Here is a 17,864-nt window from a genome sequence, read left to right as displayed (position 1 = left end):
CTGAGCCTGGCAAGGGTACAGAATGCGCTTCAGGTGTGGGGACTTGGATGCGCAGCTCTGCCTACTGACTGAGCTGGCCTCATCCAAAAAGAATATTCCTGCCAGGTTGGCACTCCAGCTGATGGTGAGGGGACAACTTGTTCGATCTCGTCCTCATCAGTCTGTCACAGGCGCATCAGGTACATGACAATATTAGTGGGACTGACCACCACACAGTCCCTATCGAATCAAAGTCCAATGTTCACATTAGGATAGCTTTCGTTACACTGTGTGGTACTTTCTCTGTTCCCTTTTTGTTTCCATGTGACATGAGCCTCACTTGTAGGCCCAGCATTCTTTGCCCATCCTTAACAATCCTTGAACTGAATGGCTAGCTTGAACATTTCAGGATGCAATTAATAGTCAACCATATTGTAGTGGACCTGGAATAACATGTAGGCCCCTTCCCTGTTACTGAACCAAATGGGTTTTTGACAACTGATTCACCATAACTGAGCCAATTGAATGTAAATGCCATTAGCTGCTGTGGTGCATAGACAGACTCCCAGAAGACAGGCACAGTCCTTTGGATTACTATCTTAGTGATGGCACCGCTAAGCTATCAACTCCCTTAAAACTGTAAGATGAAGGAACAGAAATAGGTCAACCAGCCCATTTCGTCAGCTCCACCATTCAATGGGAACATGGCTGATTTGATAACCTGCATTTCACTGCATATCCCCATAACCATCGATTCCCCTTATTGATTAAAAATCTCAACCTTGAGTATTCTTAATGACTCAATCTCTACAGTCCTCTGTGGTAGAGTATTCCATAGGTTCAGAGCCCTCAGAGAGAAGAAATGTCCCCTCATTTCCATCTTAAATGGCCAGTCTTCACTCTGAGATGATGTCCTCTAGTCTTAGACTCTCTTACGAGGGGAAACAATTTCTCCACATCTACATTGTCAAGCCCCTGAAAATCTTATATGTTTCAATAAGATCTTCTCTCATTCTTCTAAACTTCAGAGAGTACAAACTCAGCATCTCCTCAGAAGAAAGCCCCAACATACCCCATATCAGTCTACTGACCATTCTCTGAACTGCCTCCAAAGCCAGCATATCCTTCCTTCAATATAGGGGACCAAAACTGTACACAGTCTTCCAGGTATGATCTGCCTATTGCCTCGTCTAATTTGAGCAGGACCTCCATATATTAATAATCCATTCACATTGAGATTAAGGTGAACATTCCACTCACATTCCCTATTACCTGCTGAACATAATGCTAGATTTCTGAGATTCATGCACTAGGATCCCTTTGCATCCCCCCATCCTGTGATGCAGTTTTCTGTGATCTTTACTCATTTAGATAATATTCAGCTGTTCTGCTCTTTCTGCCAAAGTGCACAATTTCACATTTTACCACATTATACTCCGTCTGCTGAGCTTTTGCCCACGCACTCAACCTATCTATATTTTCTATCCATTCTTGTATACAACATCCAACACTATAGGCTCTTATCTTATTAAGCAGCCTTATGTGTGAAACCTTACTGAAGACGTTTGAAAATCCAAATATATTACATTGCTGGATTCTCCTTTATCTATCCTGCTTGTTACTTTCTCAAAGAACTGTATTAAATTTGTCTGACTACATGAAGTCATGCTTGATTATATTGTGTATTCCTAAATGGTCTGTTATTAAATCCTTTCTGATAGACTCTAACATTTTTCCAATGACAGATGTTAAGATACTTCGGCTCTCGTTATCTGTTTTTTGCCTCCCTACTTTTTGAATAAGTTTTTTTGGATTGGCAATTTTACAAGCATCAGGGATTTTCCAAAATTTAAGGATCATTACAGGATTATTATGAATGTATCCATTACCTCTGCAGCTGTTTCCTTTGAAGTCCCAAGTGACAACCATCAGGTCCAGGGGACTTAACAACCTTTATCTCCATGTGTATTTTTTTCACCAGTGATTGGCTCAACTGCTTTGTTAAATAGGATAAACTTCAAGTAGTCCTAGTCATCAAAGTATAAACATCCATGAGACACTGTGGGCCAAAAGCAGGAGTAAAATTGCAATCAACCACAATCTATAAACTCATGGGCCAAAATATTACACTCATTACCATCAAGCCAGGGAATCAACCCTCATTTGTTGAGGAGAGCAGAATGGCATGTCAGAAGCAGCATCAGGTAAGACTAAAAAAAATGGTGAAGATGCAACACAGGACCACTTGCACATCAAGCAGTGGATGCAGCAAGTGATAGACAAAGCTAAGCGATCTGCAGTCCTGCCACATCCAGACTTGAATGGTAATGGATAATTAAATAACGCACTGGGGGAGCTAGCTCCATAAAGGTCCTGATCCACAGCAATGGGCAAGCTCAGCACATCAGTGCAAAAGACAAGGCTGAAGCACTTGCATCCATCTTCAGCCAAAGGTGCCAAATTGATGATCCATCCCAGCCTCCTGCAGAGTTTCTCAGCATCACAGAAACCAGTCTGCAGCCAAATTAACTCAGTCCACATGATATCAAGAAATAGCTGAGGGCAGTGATGATACAGTGGGATGCTAACACATTTGGACTGTGATATGATGACAGTGTATAACTTGTGGGATGTAGCATCTGGTTTCATTATGAAGCTTTTCAGGGATACAACTTGACAGCAGTATAAAGCCTGTAGACTGTAATTTTATTAGAGTTTACTGACTGCAGTCTTATTTTAATAGGCTTGTATCAGGAAGTTACTTGATTGCTGTATGAGGCCTGATGAAGCACAGATCTGATTATGGTATGAGATTTCTGCAATGAGATTCAATTATTATAGAATGCTGGGGTTGAATTTTAATCTTTTTTCTCAACTCATCATTGTTCTCTTTTCTATGCCTCTCTAATATTACAGTTCTCGTTAATCCCATGCTCAGCATTTCAGGCTAGTGCAACTTGCTTATCAAACAAGATATGTACAATGTTTGGGATGGACGAGTCTGATAGCTGGGCTTTAGGGACTGCAGTTGGTACCTTTACAAACACTTCTGCATCAAATAAAGTACAAAATAGCACTGAAATATAATGGAATGATGGATTTGAATAATGCATCCAGCATGGGTGATATCTTCTCACCTCTGGTACCAATGGACAGCAGTCATTAACAGCAATGCTGGCTGAGAAAAGAAAAATGAGTTTGTACAGTCTCACATCAGCTCTTAATAGCCCACAGTTCAAAGCCGCTCAATAGTTTGGCAGCAACTCATACCGTAACTGCAATCTCACTCCAAGATTCCGGTGCGTAATCTAGTTTGACATTTCATTATAGCTCTTAGGGAGTGCCGCATTATTCAACACATTGTCTTTTAGATCAAATGCTCAGCCAAGACCTCAGCTGTAGAACAGTTGTGGGTTCTCCTTGTGTTCTGAGCAATACTTTTGCTTCAGACAAATGTCAAAAATAATCAAATGGTCATGTACCTTAAAAGTGTGAAAGGAACAATATTAATGCAGCTTCTTTAAGGGATGTTCACATGATATGGGAATTAACTGCAAATATTAATCCCGCAAACAGATCTGAGGAAATTCTTTTCTCCCCAAAATATTTTTTTTCTCTTGGTTTTGTTATGATCCTCACGGGAGAACCATAGACCCATTTTTATTTTTTAAAAACATTGCCAAACAACCCCCAAAAGAAAGAATTGCCAACCAGATCCTGCTTCTTGTAACGTTAGCTCCAATGACAATTAACCTTGGCTTAACAGCCTGATGGTACTATAATTAAAAAGATAAGTTTCAATTTGGATTGTCAAAATAACAGATAGGTCTGGCTCAACCACGAGCACCTACATCACTCCATACAGGTATGTGGCAGCTTAAGCTGACCTAAAGCTTTCTAACCCAGCTTACTACCACCTCTAACTCTCCTATTCTATCAGCTCAGCTGCATTGCATTCACTGGTAGCTACATTTTATCCTGCTATAAGAACCTAAGAACTAGCAGCAAGAGTAGTCATTTCAACCCTGATCCTGGCTGATCCCATCTCAGCCTCAATTCCACTTTCCTACCCACTCCCCTTAGCCCGTCAACTCTTTACTAATTAAAAATCCATCTGCTGCCTCCTTAAATTTACTTAATGCTCCAGCATCCACCACAATTTGAGGTCATGAATCCCACAGATTCACAAGCCTTTGAGAGAAGTAATTTGTCTTCTTGAGATATTTGGACAAGTGATGATTAGCTAATGACATGAAATTTTACGCAGTTAAAAAAAACACAAAATTTTCATTGTACATTGAAAAAGCATAGTAAGCACTACTAACTTAATACTATAATCTGTAAAGACTTAGTGTATGATTTCAATTCCCTGTTTATTTACTTCTTCCTTATTCCACCCCGGGTCCCCTTTGTACCATATGAGACTTTGAAGGTTCATTAACTTCTTCTTCTGGAGTCGAATTAAGCATGCTATAATATCTCGCTGGAATGCAGTTACATTTCTCTTCTGTCTTCCACCACTTCTGAAGTCTGACACTCTCCGGTGATCCAACCTTTTGCTTTCTGACTCAAACCTGGGTCTTGCCGCATTCACAGTTAGTAAGTTTTTTAAAAAATCAGCAGCATCCCAGTTCCTCAATGATTTTTTTCCCCTGATTTTTAGAAAAGAAATTGATGTTGCAGAGGACATTGGTAAAGCTTCTTCTGGAATACTGTGCCCAATTCTGGTTTTCCTGGTATAGAAGGGATGTGATTAAGCTGGAGGGGTTCAGAAAAGATTTACCAGGATGCTGCCTGCAATGGAAGGTTTGAGTGACAAAAATAGGCTAGGCGGCATATTTTTAAGGTGGGAGGAAGAAATTTACAAAAGACATGAGGACAACTTGTTTTTTTGACACAGCAAGTGGTTTGTATGTGGAATGAACTTCCAGAGGAAGTGGAAGTTTTGGGAAATGCACAAAACTGTGGCTGTTATGGATAGGGGGGAAGACTGGAAAGGGAAGTCATCAGTTCCTATCCTTAGGGTTCACTGAGGGATTCCTTCTGGTTTGTCAGGACTTGCAGTACCTTGATCTCCCTTCTCCAGGGACTTTCACCTACTTACAGAGGCACAGGGTGACTGGTTCACACTTAGAAAAGTCTCTGACTGATTGGCCTGTTACAGCAACTGACGAAAAGAAATAAACTAATTTTCTTCACCTTTTTTTTATACCAGAGAAAATGACAAACCCTTCCCTTTCCAGAGGTCTAATAGCTTCTGAGTAATCATCCACACTAACAAGCTGTTTAGCTATCTGCGAGCCAACCATATAGTTGTTGGCAGGCATAAGGCCTTTGTCACCAGCAACTGAGTGTCTCTCCCCACAGATCAATCAGCTACTTGTAGATAGTCGAATCTCTGCATACCCTCCTCCAATCTTCCTCCCTGCCATCTTATGTAAACAAGATGTACAATTAGAGCCAGTTAACTTGCTTTTTTAAGAATGCAGCAAACCTTTTCAGAATCCTTCATTTTATGACACAGCCCATTTCCTATTTAAGTCCACAATCAAAATGTAGAAAAATAAAAAGATTATGCCTTTCATAAAATTTGTACATTCTAAGCCCTTTAATGAATCCCATTAAATGACCTGGTCAGCTCCAGCAAAACTGAAGCAGCAACAGTAATAGTTTCCTCTTCACAGTTGTGATAAAATTGTATAATTTATATATAAATAACATTTTTGGAATTTGGAATTCAAAATGTAGAAGCAAATGAGTCTTTGTTTCTTCTATGATTTTAAAAACAAGGTCAGAGAGTTCTTCCAGAACATTGACTAAATGCAGCATTTTGTGAGAAAGCAAGATACAACAGTCTCCTGTTGTATTAATGTAATGATGTTTATATTACTAGATTTATGGCAGGTAGGGTAAACATTTAAGGTGTGTTTTCAGTTCAGAAGAATCTAAGATTGGCCAAGCCTTTAAATTTAATTCAGGATACACATAGGTTGAGTTTAAAAGCAAGCTTTGTTTCTCTCATGGAAGACATTCATGGCAGTTCAAGAATCTGTCTTCTTCAGTAGGACTATCAACTGGAATCACAACTGCTGTATTGCTCTCTTCAGCTTTATCCTATTTATCCTAAGCACCACTGTAGCTTTTCTTTGTCTGAAAATCTCTTTTGTGTCTAGCCACACTGCCTCTGCATATTAATTTCAAACCTATTGGTACTGCTTCCAGGTTAAGCATCACCAGATCACACAAACTAACATTCTCTACCATTTAAAAAGTTGTAATAGGTCCCTTTGTAATTCAGACAAACAGTTAAATATCTTGTTCAAACATTTTTAAAACCAATTACAAATTCCATGAACATTTTTGAAGCATTTGCATATTTCCCTATAGTAATGTTTTTGGGTCATATGTCACAGTTTTCAATTTATGAACAGTACAGAAAAAGCATTCTAATAATACACAAAGAAGGCTTTTCAAATGTTAAGGTAGTTTATTACTGCCATATTAGCCATCATCAGTTGAAGTAAACATTGAAAGCTTAAATTCCTTCTAAAAATGTAAAAATATATATACTCCATTTTTTTCAGACCTTGTTATTTTATTTTCCTACCAGTCTCTGTTCATTCCTACTCTCTACCTGTGCGTTATGTATTGATCATCATCATGTTCCTTTTCTGTAAGTAATGCAACTTATCCCATTTTTCTCAGAACATTGCTCCCCTACACTTAGTTCTAATGACACCATAACAGTAATACATTGGTGCATGTCCATAGGCTAGAGTTCCACAGGCTTGTTGCATTATCTGCAGCATGACTTTATCCTAACTGGACCCAAATTTAGCTCATTAAATATCCATGAATTTACAGCATTAAAATCAAGCGTAAAGCATTGGAAACCCTTAGGACCTAGAAGAATTCCAGTTTTACTTTCCTAGACAATATGACTTAAATGGAACATTCGATCAAGTGGCTAAAGCCAGCATTGCATCTGATCCTGATCATTAGTTTAAAAAACAAATTAGGTTAAAATTGCTCCTGTGGCCTACTGAGAAATCTGTCAGGCACAGAGCAATAAACTGCAGTCTGGAATTGCCCGCGAAGTGAATGATTTATGCGCCAATCGTCAACAAACCTCATTAAGACTCCAGTTATCAGACAAAAACAATTCAAAACATCATGTGGTGTTCCTGTTTTGCTCTTTTGTGTTCCAGCACCCCTACATTTTAAAACTAATGCAAGTGTCCAAGTGGAAGGAGGTTTTATTGCTTTGGCTCTGTTATTGCCAATTTGCTGATATTTTCCTGCTTCATACTTCAGAAAAAAATGTGGCCTTTCTCTCTGGCCACTAAGAAGGTTCAACTTGCATTTGGATAGCGCGTTCCACAAGCACAAGAGATCCAATCCTCTTGAGAGCCAATGACGAGACAGAAATAGAAATCGCTGGAAAAGCTCAGCAGGTCTGGCAGCATCCATGGAGAGAAATCAGAGTTAATGTTTTGGGTCAAGTTACCTTTCCTCAGAAGTGATAGTAGCTGGGAAAATGTCAGTTTGTACGCACAAGATAGGAGCGGGAGGGGACAAGCGGGGAAAGGAATAAATGATAGGTAGAGATAGAACCAAAAGAGAGAGGAGAACAGTTGGACAGACAAAGGGGTGGAGAATGATCTGGCTGGGACTCTGAATAGCTATCAGTGGGGACTGTTTGTGGTTAACAATGGGTTGTGTGTAATAGCTGACTATGTGATAACAAGGCCTGAGGTGGAATAAGGGCATGGGAGAGCTCAAGCCCTAAAGTTATTGAACTTGATATTGAGTCCTGAGAGCTTCAGGATCCCCAAGCAGAAAATGATGTGCTGTCCTTCCCAGTATTTTTGAAGTACTTCCAGTTGTAAGGTAGAAAAAACAATTGACCATTTTTTCACAATAGGCTCCCACTGGCAATTAAATAAAAAAAAACTTGGTCACAATTTTTCAGTGATAACAATTTCCTTAAATCATTGAAAAGCACCAAGCATCTCAGATGCATCCCAAGAATGAGCAGAGATGTCAACTTAAAATTTCATTCAAAAGACTTCACAGATCATTAAGTACAGGAATTGGGACGCTTTGTTGCGGTTGTACAGGATGTTGGTGAGGCCTCTTTTTGAGTACTGTCTACAGTTCTGATTGTCTTGCTATGGGAAATGTATTATTAAATTGGAGAGGGTGCAGGAAAAATTTACAAGGATGTCATCAAGACTGGAGGCTTTGCATTATGAGGATAGACTGGATACACTGGAATTTTTTCCATTGGAGCATAGGATGTTGTGATTGATGTTATAGAGTTTTATAAAATCATGACAGACAAAGATAAAGGTGACTAACGAAGACTTTTCCCTAGGTTGGGAAAGTGCAAAACTACAGATCATAATTTTAAGGTGAGAGGAGGAAAATTTATAAAGAACCTGAGGGGCAACTGTTTCACACAAAGGGTGGTTCACTTATGGAATGCCCAGCCAGAGGAGGCGGTACAGTTACAACATTTAAAAGGCATTTGGACAGCTAAATGGATACAAAAGGTTGAGAGGGATACAGGCAAAATGCTGGGAAATGGAACTGGTTCAGTTTGGGAAACTTGATTAGAATGGACTTGTTGGATTGCAGGGTCTGTTTCCATGCCATGTGACTCTGTGACTGGCTTGAGAGAGTCCTACACTAATTGTTAACTCAAAGTAGAACTGGACTTGAAGCCACAGCTTTCTGGTCTCAAAAACAGTTTTCACTAAATACCAAGATCCCTGCAGTTTAGTTGCTGTGTAAGAGCTCAATGTTGGTTGCCATTTACACATCAGCAAGGGACCACATTTCAGCTCCAATGGCTTTATGCATGTGTGAAGCCCTTAGAAGCTGACACATCGGTTTGGCTTTCAACCACACATTTCAGCTTGAATGTCTAGCCTGTTGGGAAGAGAAAGAAGTATGAAAAGTCGCTTCAAGAATGAAAAGATTGCCCCCAACCAGTCAGTCTACTTTGTAATGGCCACGTCCTTGAAATGTACGGGCTGCTATACCATGCCAGCTAATGTGTAATGCACCGTAATACATTCTCACTATATGGTGCACTGAATGCAGAGTTTATTGAAATTAGACAGTGAAGTCAGTTTTGCGCCACACTATCTGCATCTGTTCAGTCTGGTTCACACACTCACCTTTCAGTCAGGCACTTCAGCACACCTTACAGATTGCAAGTGAAGAAGTGCCACGCTATGTTTTTGTTTTGAGTGAAATATTAATCGGAGGTCTTGACTGTCTTTTTTCACTGAATCCTAAAATGTTCCATTTCACTCCCCCTGTGACCTGGCCAACATTGCGGCTGTAGATTAACTTGTACTTGCAGTTTGTACATTTTTGTTCCACCTTTTAACTATTGCTGTTGGAACATGCAAAACCGAACAAAACAAAAAAATCACTGGAGTTCAAGGCAATTCAGGAATTAAATCAGGAAGCAATTTTTCTACCAAGAGGTGCAGGGAATCTGAAAGCCTGTCTCTCGAAAGACTGCGAATATGGGAGATGACTGAGAGCGACAGATTTTTATGAAGTGAAGGTATAGAGAGATTTCAAGCTAAGGTAACTAAATCGAGTTAAGCAACGTCATTTAATTTTATGGTGGAAACACTTGAGGGGATGAGTTCCTGGACCTTTGTAATTCATTTTATCTGAAGATATTACGAAGATGTGCTTTCTCAATGCGAGCTTTCTCGTTTCATCTTTTTGCTGTCAACAAGTTTGAAACTTTGGGGTTGATTGGCTTAAAGCTGGATTCAAACACCAACATTTCAGCTGTTTAGATGATTCAAATGGCAAACTAATTTGTCCAAGTCACAAATGCAAACAGGTAATTCATTGCAGTTTTTTTTTTGCGTGTGGTGGGATGGCAAATAATTATTTTCCTCTGCAAACTGTCAAGCCTGATAAGACCTCAAGAAAATAAAGCATTCCCAAGTTCTTGAGGGGTGACATTGCATACCTGCAGAGAGTAGACGATGGAGGCTCGCACTCTTAAAGCACTGTGATTCCTGACCTGGATCAGTTGACAGTAATCCAGTTTCCTGCTTCTAGACATAGGGTTTAATGAATATGTAGATAAGTAGAGCTGAGCTCTGATATGGCTGTGATCTCTTTCATGAGAGAAAGCCTCAGTCAGAAGATTGGAACTTGAGCTAGGATGTCCTCTGTGAAATCCTCTTGAATATAATGTCAATGCTTTTTGAATAAAACACTTTGAGAACCGGCCAAAACTTCAGCAGCTAAATCCATATTAGAAACCAGCACTGATAAACATAATAGAATTCTGGCAAATTTAATATTACAATGTAAATGACATGTTATTCCTGTGGCCATGCATGTTTGGTTGCCATTTTAAATTGATTATTATACAGTTAAATCGAAACTTTGAAGTTGGAATGTACATTTCGTAAAGGCCAGCCATGCGCCATCAAACATTCATTGTCAAGAAACAAAGGTGACCTTGGGCTTCTGCTCAATTCCAATGTCTTTTTCACATTTGGTCAGAGGACAATTATTGCTCATTCTTGGTCGCTCGGAGGTCACCGGGAGTTCCCACATTGTGGGGAATTGGGAGTAGCACACCAGTCAAGCTAGGTAGGAGGATGTGGGCTCATCTTACTAAAAGACATCAGCAAAAAAAAAGGAAGGCTTGCATTTCCATAGCCACTTTCTTGCTCACAGGAAGTCCCAAAGCATGCTATACCATTGAAAGGTCTTCATCATTGAGAGGTAGAAAAACCAGGCACTTTTTGGGGTTTTCAACATAAACATGCATTTGTCTTTTTTTAATTCCCCTATAGGACGTGTGCATCACCAGCTGGCTAGCTTTTATTGCCTGTTTCTAATCGCCCTGAGAATGTGGTGGTGACCTGCCTTCTTGAACCACTGCAGTCCATGTGCTGCAGGGGCACCCTCAGTGCCGTTCATCAGGGGGTTCCAGGATGGTTGACTCAGTTACACTAGAAGTTACTATATTCACAGCCCCTGGACTAACTGAATTCACCACATTGGGATTTGAGCTCACAAATGCAGCACTGCTAATCCAACACCAAAATGACTGGGATGCAATTGTTATTTCCAATTCTGGCATTATTTAGCACAGCAACTAGCCATGGGAACGCAACTTACTATACTTTGTTAGGCTGATAGAAGTTTGGAACTCTCACAATGGCAATTGCCTGTAGGTCGGTCACGAAATTTTAATTTTATTGTAAATCTGTAGATCTTTGTTAAACAAAGATATTTAGGTATATAGGGCAAAGCAAGATATGTGGAGTTAGGTCACAGATCAGCCATTGACTCATAAAACACTGGTAGAACAAGCTTGAAGGGCTAAATATGTTACCAATATGTTCTTACTGTTCAACAAATTTGAAAAAAATCACAGCCCAGACTTTGATTAAAATAATGAATATTGACAGTCAGGCTGCAATTGTCCTGTATTTACAGTCTATTTAATTAGTTTATTGTAAGAGGCCTTTGGTAAAACTGCAGCTGTTATTGCTGCTATCTGCACAGAAAGGGTTTTTTTTATATAGCCTGGCTCGAAGCTCCCTTTGTCCCCTTGGTGGGCAGCTGGATGGGTGGAAATGGTTTTCTGAGGGTTGCAGAAGGTCGCTAACTCCCAAAATCATTTTCAAATGGCGAGTTTTGTAACCTGAAGTTATCTCAAACTGCAGAAAATATATGTGAGCGTACTAGACTTTAGCCTGCACAACGACAGAGAAAAGAAGCAAGTTGCCTTTCACATTTCTGAAGAAGGGTCTTGACCCGAAACGTCAAACTTTCGTGCCCCTCTGATGCTGCTTGGCCTGCTGTGTTCATCCAGCTTCACACCGTGTTATCTCTGCCTTTCGCATTGTCTGCTTTGTCATGTTAAATTAACTCCATCAAAGATTTGATGAAAATAGATGGGTCTAGCAGAATGTTGGTTATCCATCGTTGTGAGAGGTCACTGGGGCATGGTCATTGTCCACACTGTTTTCAATCCATCTATTCAGTGGAAGAAAGAAACTATTTTCCACTCCACTGAATGCTATTGCAAATTAATTTGCACAGCCAGTCCAAGTTTGCATTTGTCAGCTGTTTAGAGCAACAATTTTTGTCTTTGGAATGTGTAAAACAAGTTCAAATGTTAATGCTCAAAACTGACTTTTCTTATCTCACATGCACAAAATTCACACCCAACAGCTCACAAACAATGTGCTACTATCACCTCACGTGTAGCAGGAGTTGAATTTGCAGATTCACACGAAATGTATTGGGAACTGGATCCCTTCTTCGTCCTGATCACAGTCAGATGGAAATCCCTATCTGAAGCTTTGACCCACCCACTTACCAGCTTAGTAGTTTCATGGATATCAGTCAATGAGCAAAGGAAACTTGAATGAGGAGTGTGACTAAAAATGAGCTCCAAGTTGAAGAAGCTTGAAGGTAATGGCTGAAACTTTGCTGGAAGAGTTTCTGCTCGTCAATGTGACAGAGTTGGCCAGATTATTCCAGTAATGAGATAATGGGAGCTGCAGATGCTGGAGAATCTGAGATAACAAAGTGTGGAGCTGGATGAACACAGCAGGCCAAGCAGCCTAAGGGTCTAGGCCCGAAACGTCAACTTTTATGCTCCTAAGATGCTGCTTGGCCTGCTGTGTCCATCCGGCTCCACACTTTGTTATCCCTATAATGAGCTTACATTGAGAGCTGTAAGATGAGTGAAAGGACAGTAATGGTGGTACATGTAAGCTTTCAACCTAAGCGTGTAAAAAAGAACACAAATTACTGAAAACTGGATCCTCACTGAATAATGCCAAAGGCAGAAACAAGGCAAATTGATGCACTGATTTCATTTGTATCTTAATGGTGACCGATGACACCTAATGATAGCCCAAGAGGCCATTCACCAGTCATGAGGGAAAGAGGCAAATTGGTCAAAGTGGAAGCACCAGACTTTAATGGAGAGCCCAGAGCAGCTTTCGTTGCATCCACCATAAGGTAAATAACAGATTCGTTTCTCAGAGCTAGGCTCAAGCGGTTTCCTTAAGGAGGAGTCTCGAGGAAATGAGCACAGTATTTGGAACAGGTGCTGTGTCAAATGCAGTAGAGAGGCTTCAAATATATACTGAGAACCTCAGTCGTCTCCAGTCAATGAGCATGAATGATGTTTCAGGGCTGGTACATCTATGGAATACAGTGAATTGTAAGGTGCTAGTTTACTGCCATCAGACACATGCAGTAAAAAATACAATCTAGGGTCTTTATATCCCTACTTGGTGAGACAGCTGAAGCTATAAGGGAGGCTGCAACCAAAAAATATTCTGCAGTTGGAGAAAATATGTGCTTTCAATGTGGCATTTGAGAAAGAATCCCTGTAGTGGGGAAAGAGGTCATTCAGCCCATCTGATCCCCCCCCCACTCTATCACCATAACCCTGCATTTAGCATAGCCAATCCACCCAACCTGCATCGCTTGAAACCCATGCAGACATGGGTTCCTCAAATTCCTCACAGAGAGACACCTAAAGCTGGAATTGAACCCATGTCCCTGGTGCTGTGCAGTGCTAATCGTTGAGCCACCATGCTACTCTTCGCAAAGCTTTCTTTCAAATACCACAAACCAGCATTTGTTTCCCTCTGAAATTGTCTCCAGTAACTAACTGTGTTGTAATAGTTCCCTTTGTTTGATGATTTCAGTTGGTGTGTGTGTGTGTGTTGAAGAGTAGGATGTATTCAAGTTGGTGAAATTCAGAAACTGCACCTCATTCAGGGAGGTGTGAGGATCATCACTGGCACATCAAGTCACAACTGGCATGTCAGCAGCTTACAGTAAATGAGGAGGAAGATGACTGAAGATGGTGGGTGAGAAGGAGCTAACAGAATGGGGTGTAAGTGACTGTGGAGATAGCAGTGATGGGAATTGGGTAACATCAGCATGCGTAGGGCACTTGTAATGATCATTGGGAGATCTGAATTCATTGTAGTGGAGCAGGGATGGGACAGAATGCACAGAGTAACAGTTGATCAGAACAAGCATTACCTGCATTGCACTCTTGCTTATCCCTGTTCCATGTTCTTGCCTGGCTGATTGCAGTCTGCTTTAGTGCCTTCAAAGCTACATATCGACCACGTTTCTGAGTGAGGCTTACAGGCAGGGTTAACCCAGTGAGATCTTCAAACAAGTCTCTTCCTTGCCCATTCAAAAGTCTTGTTTTTGGTTCGTACATTGATTTTTCTGGACTTTACTCAGCACAGCTCGTAATAGGTTTGTATTGCCTACCTGCCATTTGGGGAGCTGAGATGCGTTGGTCCCATTGCCAAGTTAAACTCTGAAATTCCAAATGAGGAAGAATTGAAAGAGAATATCAAATGATTTGCTGCAGTGTTATGAAACAAAAGTGTTTTGGATGAGTCACCAATTGTAGGATCTAAAATCGCAATCAAATTATCACAATGCGAAACCACATTGGCTGTTTTACAAGAACACATTTTTGAAAAAAAAGTTCTCAATCTGATAAATTTGCAAAATATGTAGTCCTTGTTAATTCAGAAATGTTGAAAGCACACAAGGACATCCTGGGTAAACCTCAGTAGGAGCAGTCAGGGACAGTAGATCAGCTGCAACAGGTTGTAAAGATAGGCCCAAACTGGCACTCACAGTCATGCCAGCATTGAATATCTGTTCTTGGCTATGCCAGCCTCTGAAGCTCAAACATTCCTGGGAAGGAAGATAAAACAAGCCGCACCTCCATTTCCCACCTACCAACATCAGCCCGCCTCCTTGACCTGTCCGTCCTCCCTGGACTGACCTATCCCCTCCCTACCTCCCCACCTATACTCTCCTCTCCACCTGTCTTCGCCTCCATCCATCTTCGGTCCGCCTCCCCCTCTCTCCCTATTTATTCCAGAACCCTCTCCCCATCCCACTCTCTGATGAAGAGTCTAGGCCCGAAACGTCAGGTTTTGTGCTCCTGAGATGCTACTTGGCCTGCTATGTTCATCCAGCCCCACAATTTGTTATCTTGGATTCTCCAGCATCCAATTATCTCTGACCCCAAAGAATATCACACGCCATTTTTAGTGGTCTCTGAGCAGTGAATGTCAGACATCCAGAACATATGCCTGTCCCTCATTCAAGATAAGGGTTCAGCTGCCACATGCTTGGGTGCAGAGCAATGACTGCTCCTGGTGACAGCTGATGCGAAATCTCTGCTTTAGCATTGTCTGTTTCTGTAAGATAATGCGTAAGAGTCAGAAATAGGAAGCAAGGGAAGAGATGTGGAGCGCAGGCTTCATATTCAAATCCCTAACTGGTCAGTCTACATCTTATGGTGGTTATATGATTGTGCAGTGGTAATTCTGTGTATGCCATAGCATCTGTAATTAGTTAGCAGCATGTTAAAATAATGAGGTAATCCCACCAACAGACTCCAAGGCGTTACCAAGGTCACATTGAGGATCTAACACCATGATGAGAGTTTATTCTGCAGATAAAACTGTTGTACCTGTGGGTAACCCTCAAATACCTTGTACAGCCTGTCAATAAAACGGGTGATTGTCCTGCGCTGTGATAAAATATATAATGTGGCGTCGAACATCTTTGCACGTCACTTGTGAAACTGAAGCGCTGCCCAGACGAAGCGCCTTTGAAGTATATTGTGTCGTTTGCATTAAGGTGCTCTTCCCGCCCTCACTGTTTAAACACATCGTCTGGGGGTGTCCTGTGTATTTGTACAGGGATACATCCAACTGCGAGGTGGGGGAACAGCACAGGAGATTCTGGGATCGTGGCCCCACTGAATTGTGAATTCAAACTATCGCCATTGACTATCGCTCTCGACGTCCAGAAGTACCCATTTCCCTCATAGCGCCCATCCCCTCATATTAGAGATTATTTTTAAATTGCAGGATTTCAAGCCACTGCCTTGTCTTACAGGACCTGAATGAATTTAACAAATGTTCAGGTGCAATAGAGAAGGGAGACCTCTCATGGTGCTTTATTGTAGCTGTTTTACTCGTTAAGAATCTGCTAGGTCTTTTCAGCTCCTGTGAATCATTTCTAAAGTGCCCTCGAACACTAAAAGTTACTCAGATTTCCAATCTTTTGGTTGTTCTCACCTTTGAGGAATAAAAGAATACAGCGCGTGCTGATTGGTACTCGTTTTAATTTGAAATACATTCAAATGAAATTGGCAACGAAATTGAGAGACAGGAGTTTTGGGTCTAACGCCTGGTTTAAGCCCTCTCTTCCACAGAACAACGGTGCAACAGTTTCGCGCACAGGAAAATCCACTTGGTGCGGGATTCAACCCCGAACACCAACTGCCAAACTTCGGGAAGCTTTATGGCTTCTTCTGTTCTCAGCTCATGCACAAACATGTGGAACACAATCAGATCTTCCACAAGCTTTCCTCTGTGTCAGAGAGAGGGAGAGAGAGGCTACTCGGAGTTTTCCCAAAACCCAGGTTACAAGCTGCAAGCCGGAGGCTATCTCGGTCAATTCGATCCAACTGCTGAAGGTCAGGCGAATTATAATGAAACTAAAAGGAAAAATAAACGCGATTGCACAGAGAAGCTGGTCCCTTGTTCTCTACAAGGCTTAAAATTAGATTGAGGAGCTTGAAAACACTCACACACAACACCGTTCTGTTTGTAAAAGTAAACGGAATAACAGTGCCTCAACTCATCCCAGTGCGCACTCACTGCTGTCCAACAAGCTGTGCCATCGAAAAAACTCATCACTTGTTCGTGGATATTTTGCAGCGGCTGTGGCTGGTAGCAAACAATAATGATAGATCTCTCGCTCCTGTATCTGTACAACTTCCATGTGCTCAGAAGCAGAGGTCATCATTTGTGGATATGTTGCTGTTTAGCAGCGTTGTTACTACAAGAGGGGCCAGTGTATTGATAGGTCTCTCGTGTTGACGTCTACACAAACTGTAACATAAAACACGGTCCAGTAGAAGTGGAAAGAGAGGGACGCGAACACAATGCCCTTACCTGTAAGACACTTGCTTCCTGATGGCCAGATGCAGGAACTGGTTCTCCATGTCCCGGGTAGAGGGGGCTCCGGGACCGCCCGCGGTCAGCAGCAATCCCCCTCTCGGGCCTGTCTCCTTACCGTCAGCCATGGCCAGGAAGACCTCCTCCTCTTCGGTGAGCTCGGGCAGCCCGCGGAACTCCGGTCCACCTTCCCGGGCGGCCACGCCGGCACCGACCCGAGAAGCTTCGGCCATCACCGGGTGGGCCGGTCCCGCAGACCGCGTCTCCGTGCCTACTCTTCGCCCAAAAACATACCCAGCCGGCCGCCGCGGCTATTATACAGGATAGGGGACAAGTGAGTTAGCGGAGGAGCAGAGAGAGGTGTGTGAGGGCAACAGCAGGGGGGCGGGGGGGTGGAAATCCAGAGAGGAGGAGGGACATAGATTCATCCACGAATAACTTATATACTCGGGGAGGGACAGGGGCCTGGGCCACCTATATGCTAGTACCCTATAGAGCGGACAGGTGGGAATATTAGGGTGATCCATACATTACTACCACATGCACTGAAGGGGACAGCAGTCTGAGCAATATATGTTAGTAACGTATAGAACTGAGAGCGGGCAGGACGGAAATTTCAGGGAGATCCATACATTACTACCTTACACACCTAAAAACCGACAGTGGTCTGAGAAATATCTGTTAATGGCCGATAGAACTGAAAGGGGGCAGCATGGAAATTTCAGGGAGAGCCACACATAACTTAGACACTGGCAGGACACGGGTCTGCGTAGCGATGAATAGTAACCTGTAGGAAGTAGCGGCTAGATGGAAATGTTAGGGAGATAACTCCCTTATTTACTGGCA

At 41.8% G+C, this 17,864-nt stretch overlaps 1 protein-coding gene across 1 annotated transcript in view; it reads right to left on the bottom strand.

Moving 5' to 3' along the window:
* The window catches only part of dgkza (diacylglycerol kinase, zeta a), a 616,491-nt gene extending 599,096 nt beyond the window's left edge, over window positions 1-17,395 (bottom strand). Inside the window, exon 1 of the mRNA XM_059651884.1 lies at window positions 17,016-17,395. Coding sequence (XP_059507867.1) covers window positions 17,016-17,251 — 236 coding nt within the window. The 5' untranslated portion in view covers window positions 17,252-17,395. The remainder of the gene's footprint in view (window positions 1-17,015) is intronic.
* Window positions 17,396-17,864: the final 469 nt, after the last annotated feature.

Source organism: Stegostoma tigrinum, chromosome 17, assembly GCF_030684315.1.
Source record: "Stegostoma tigrinum isolate sSteTig4 chromosome 17, sSteTig4.hap1, whole genome shotgun sequence".
NCBI classification, from domain to species: Eukaryota; Metazoa; Chordata; class Chondrichthyes; order Orectolobiformes; family Stegostomatidae; genus Stegostoma; species Stegostoma tigrinum.
This window is presented reverse-complemented; position numbering and strand designations above follow the sequence as displayed.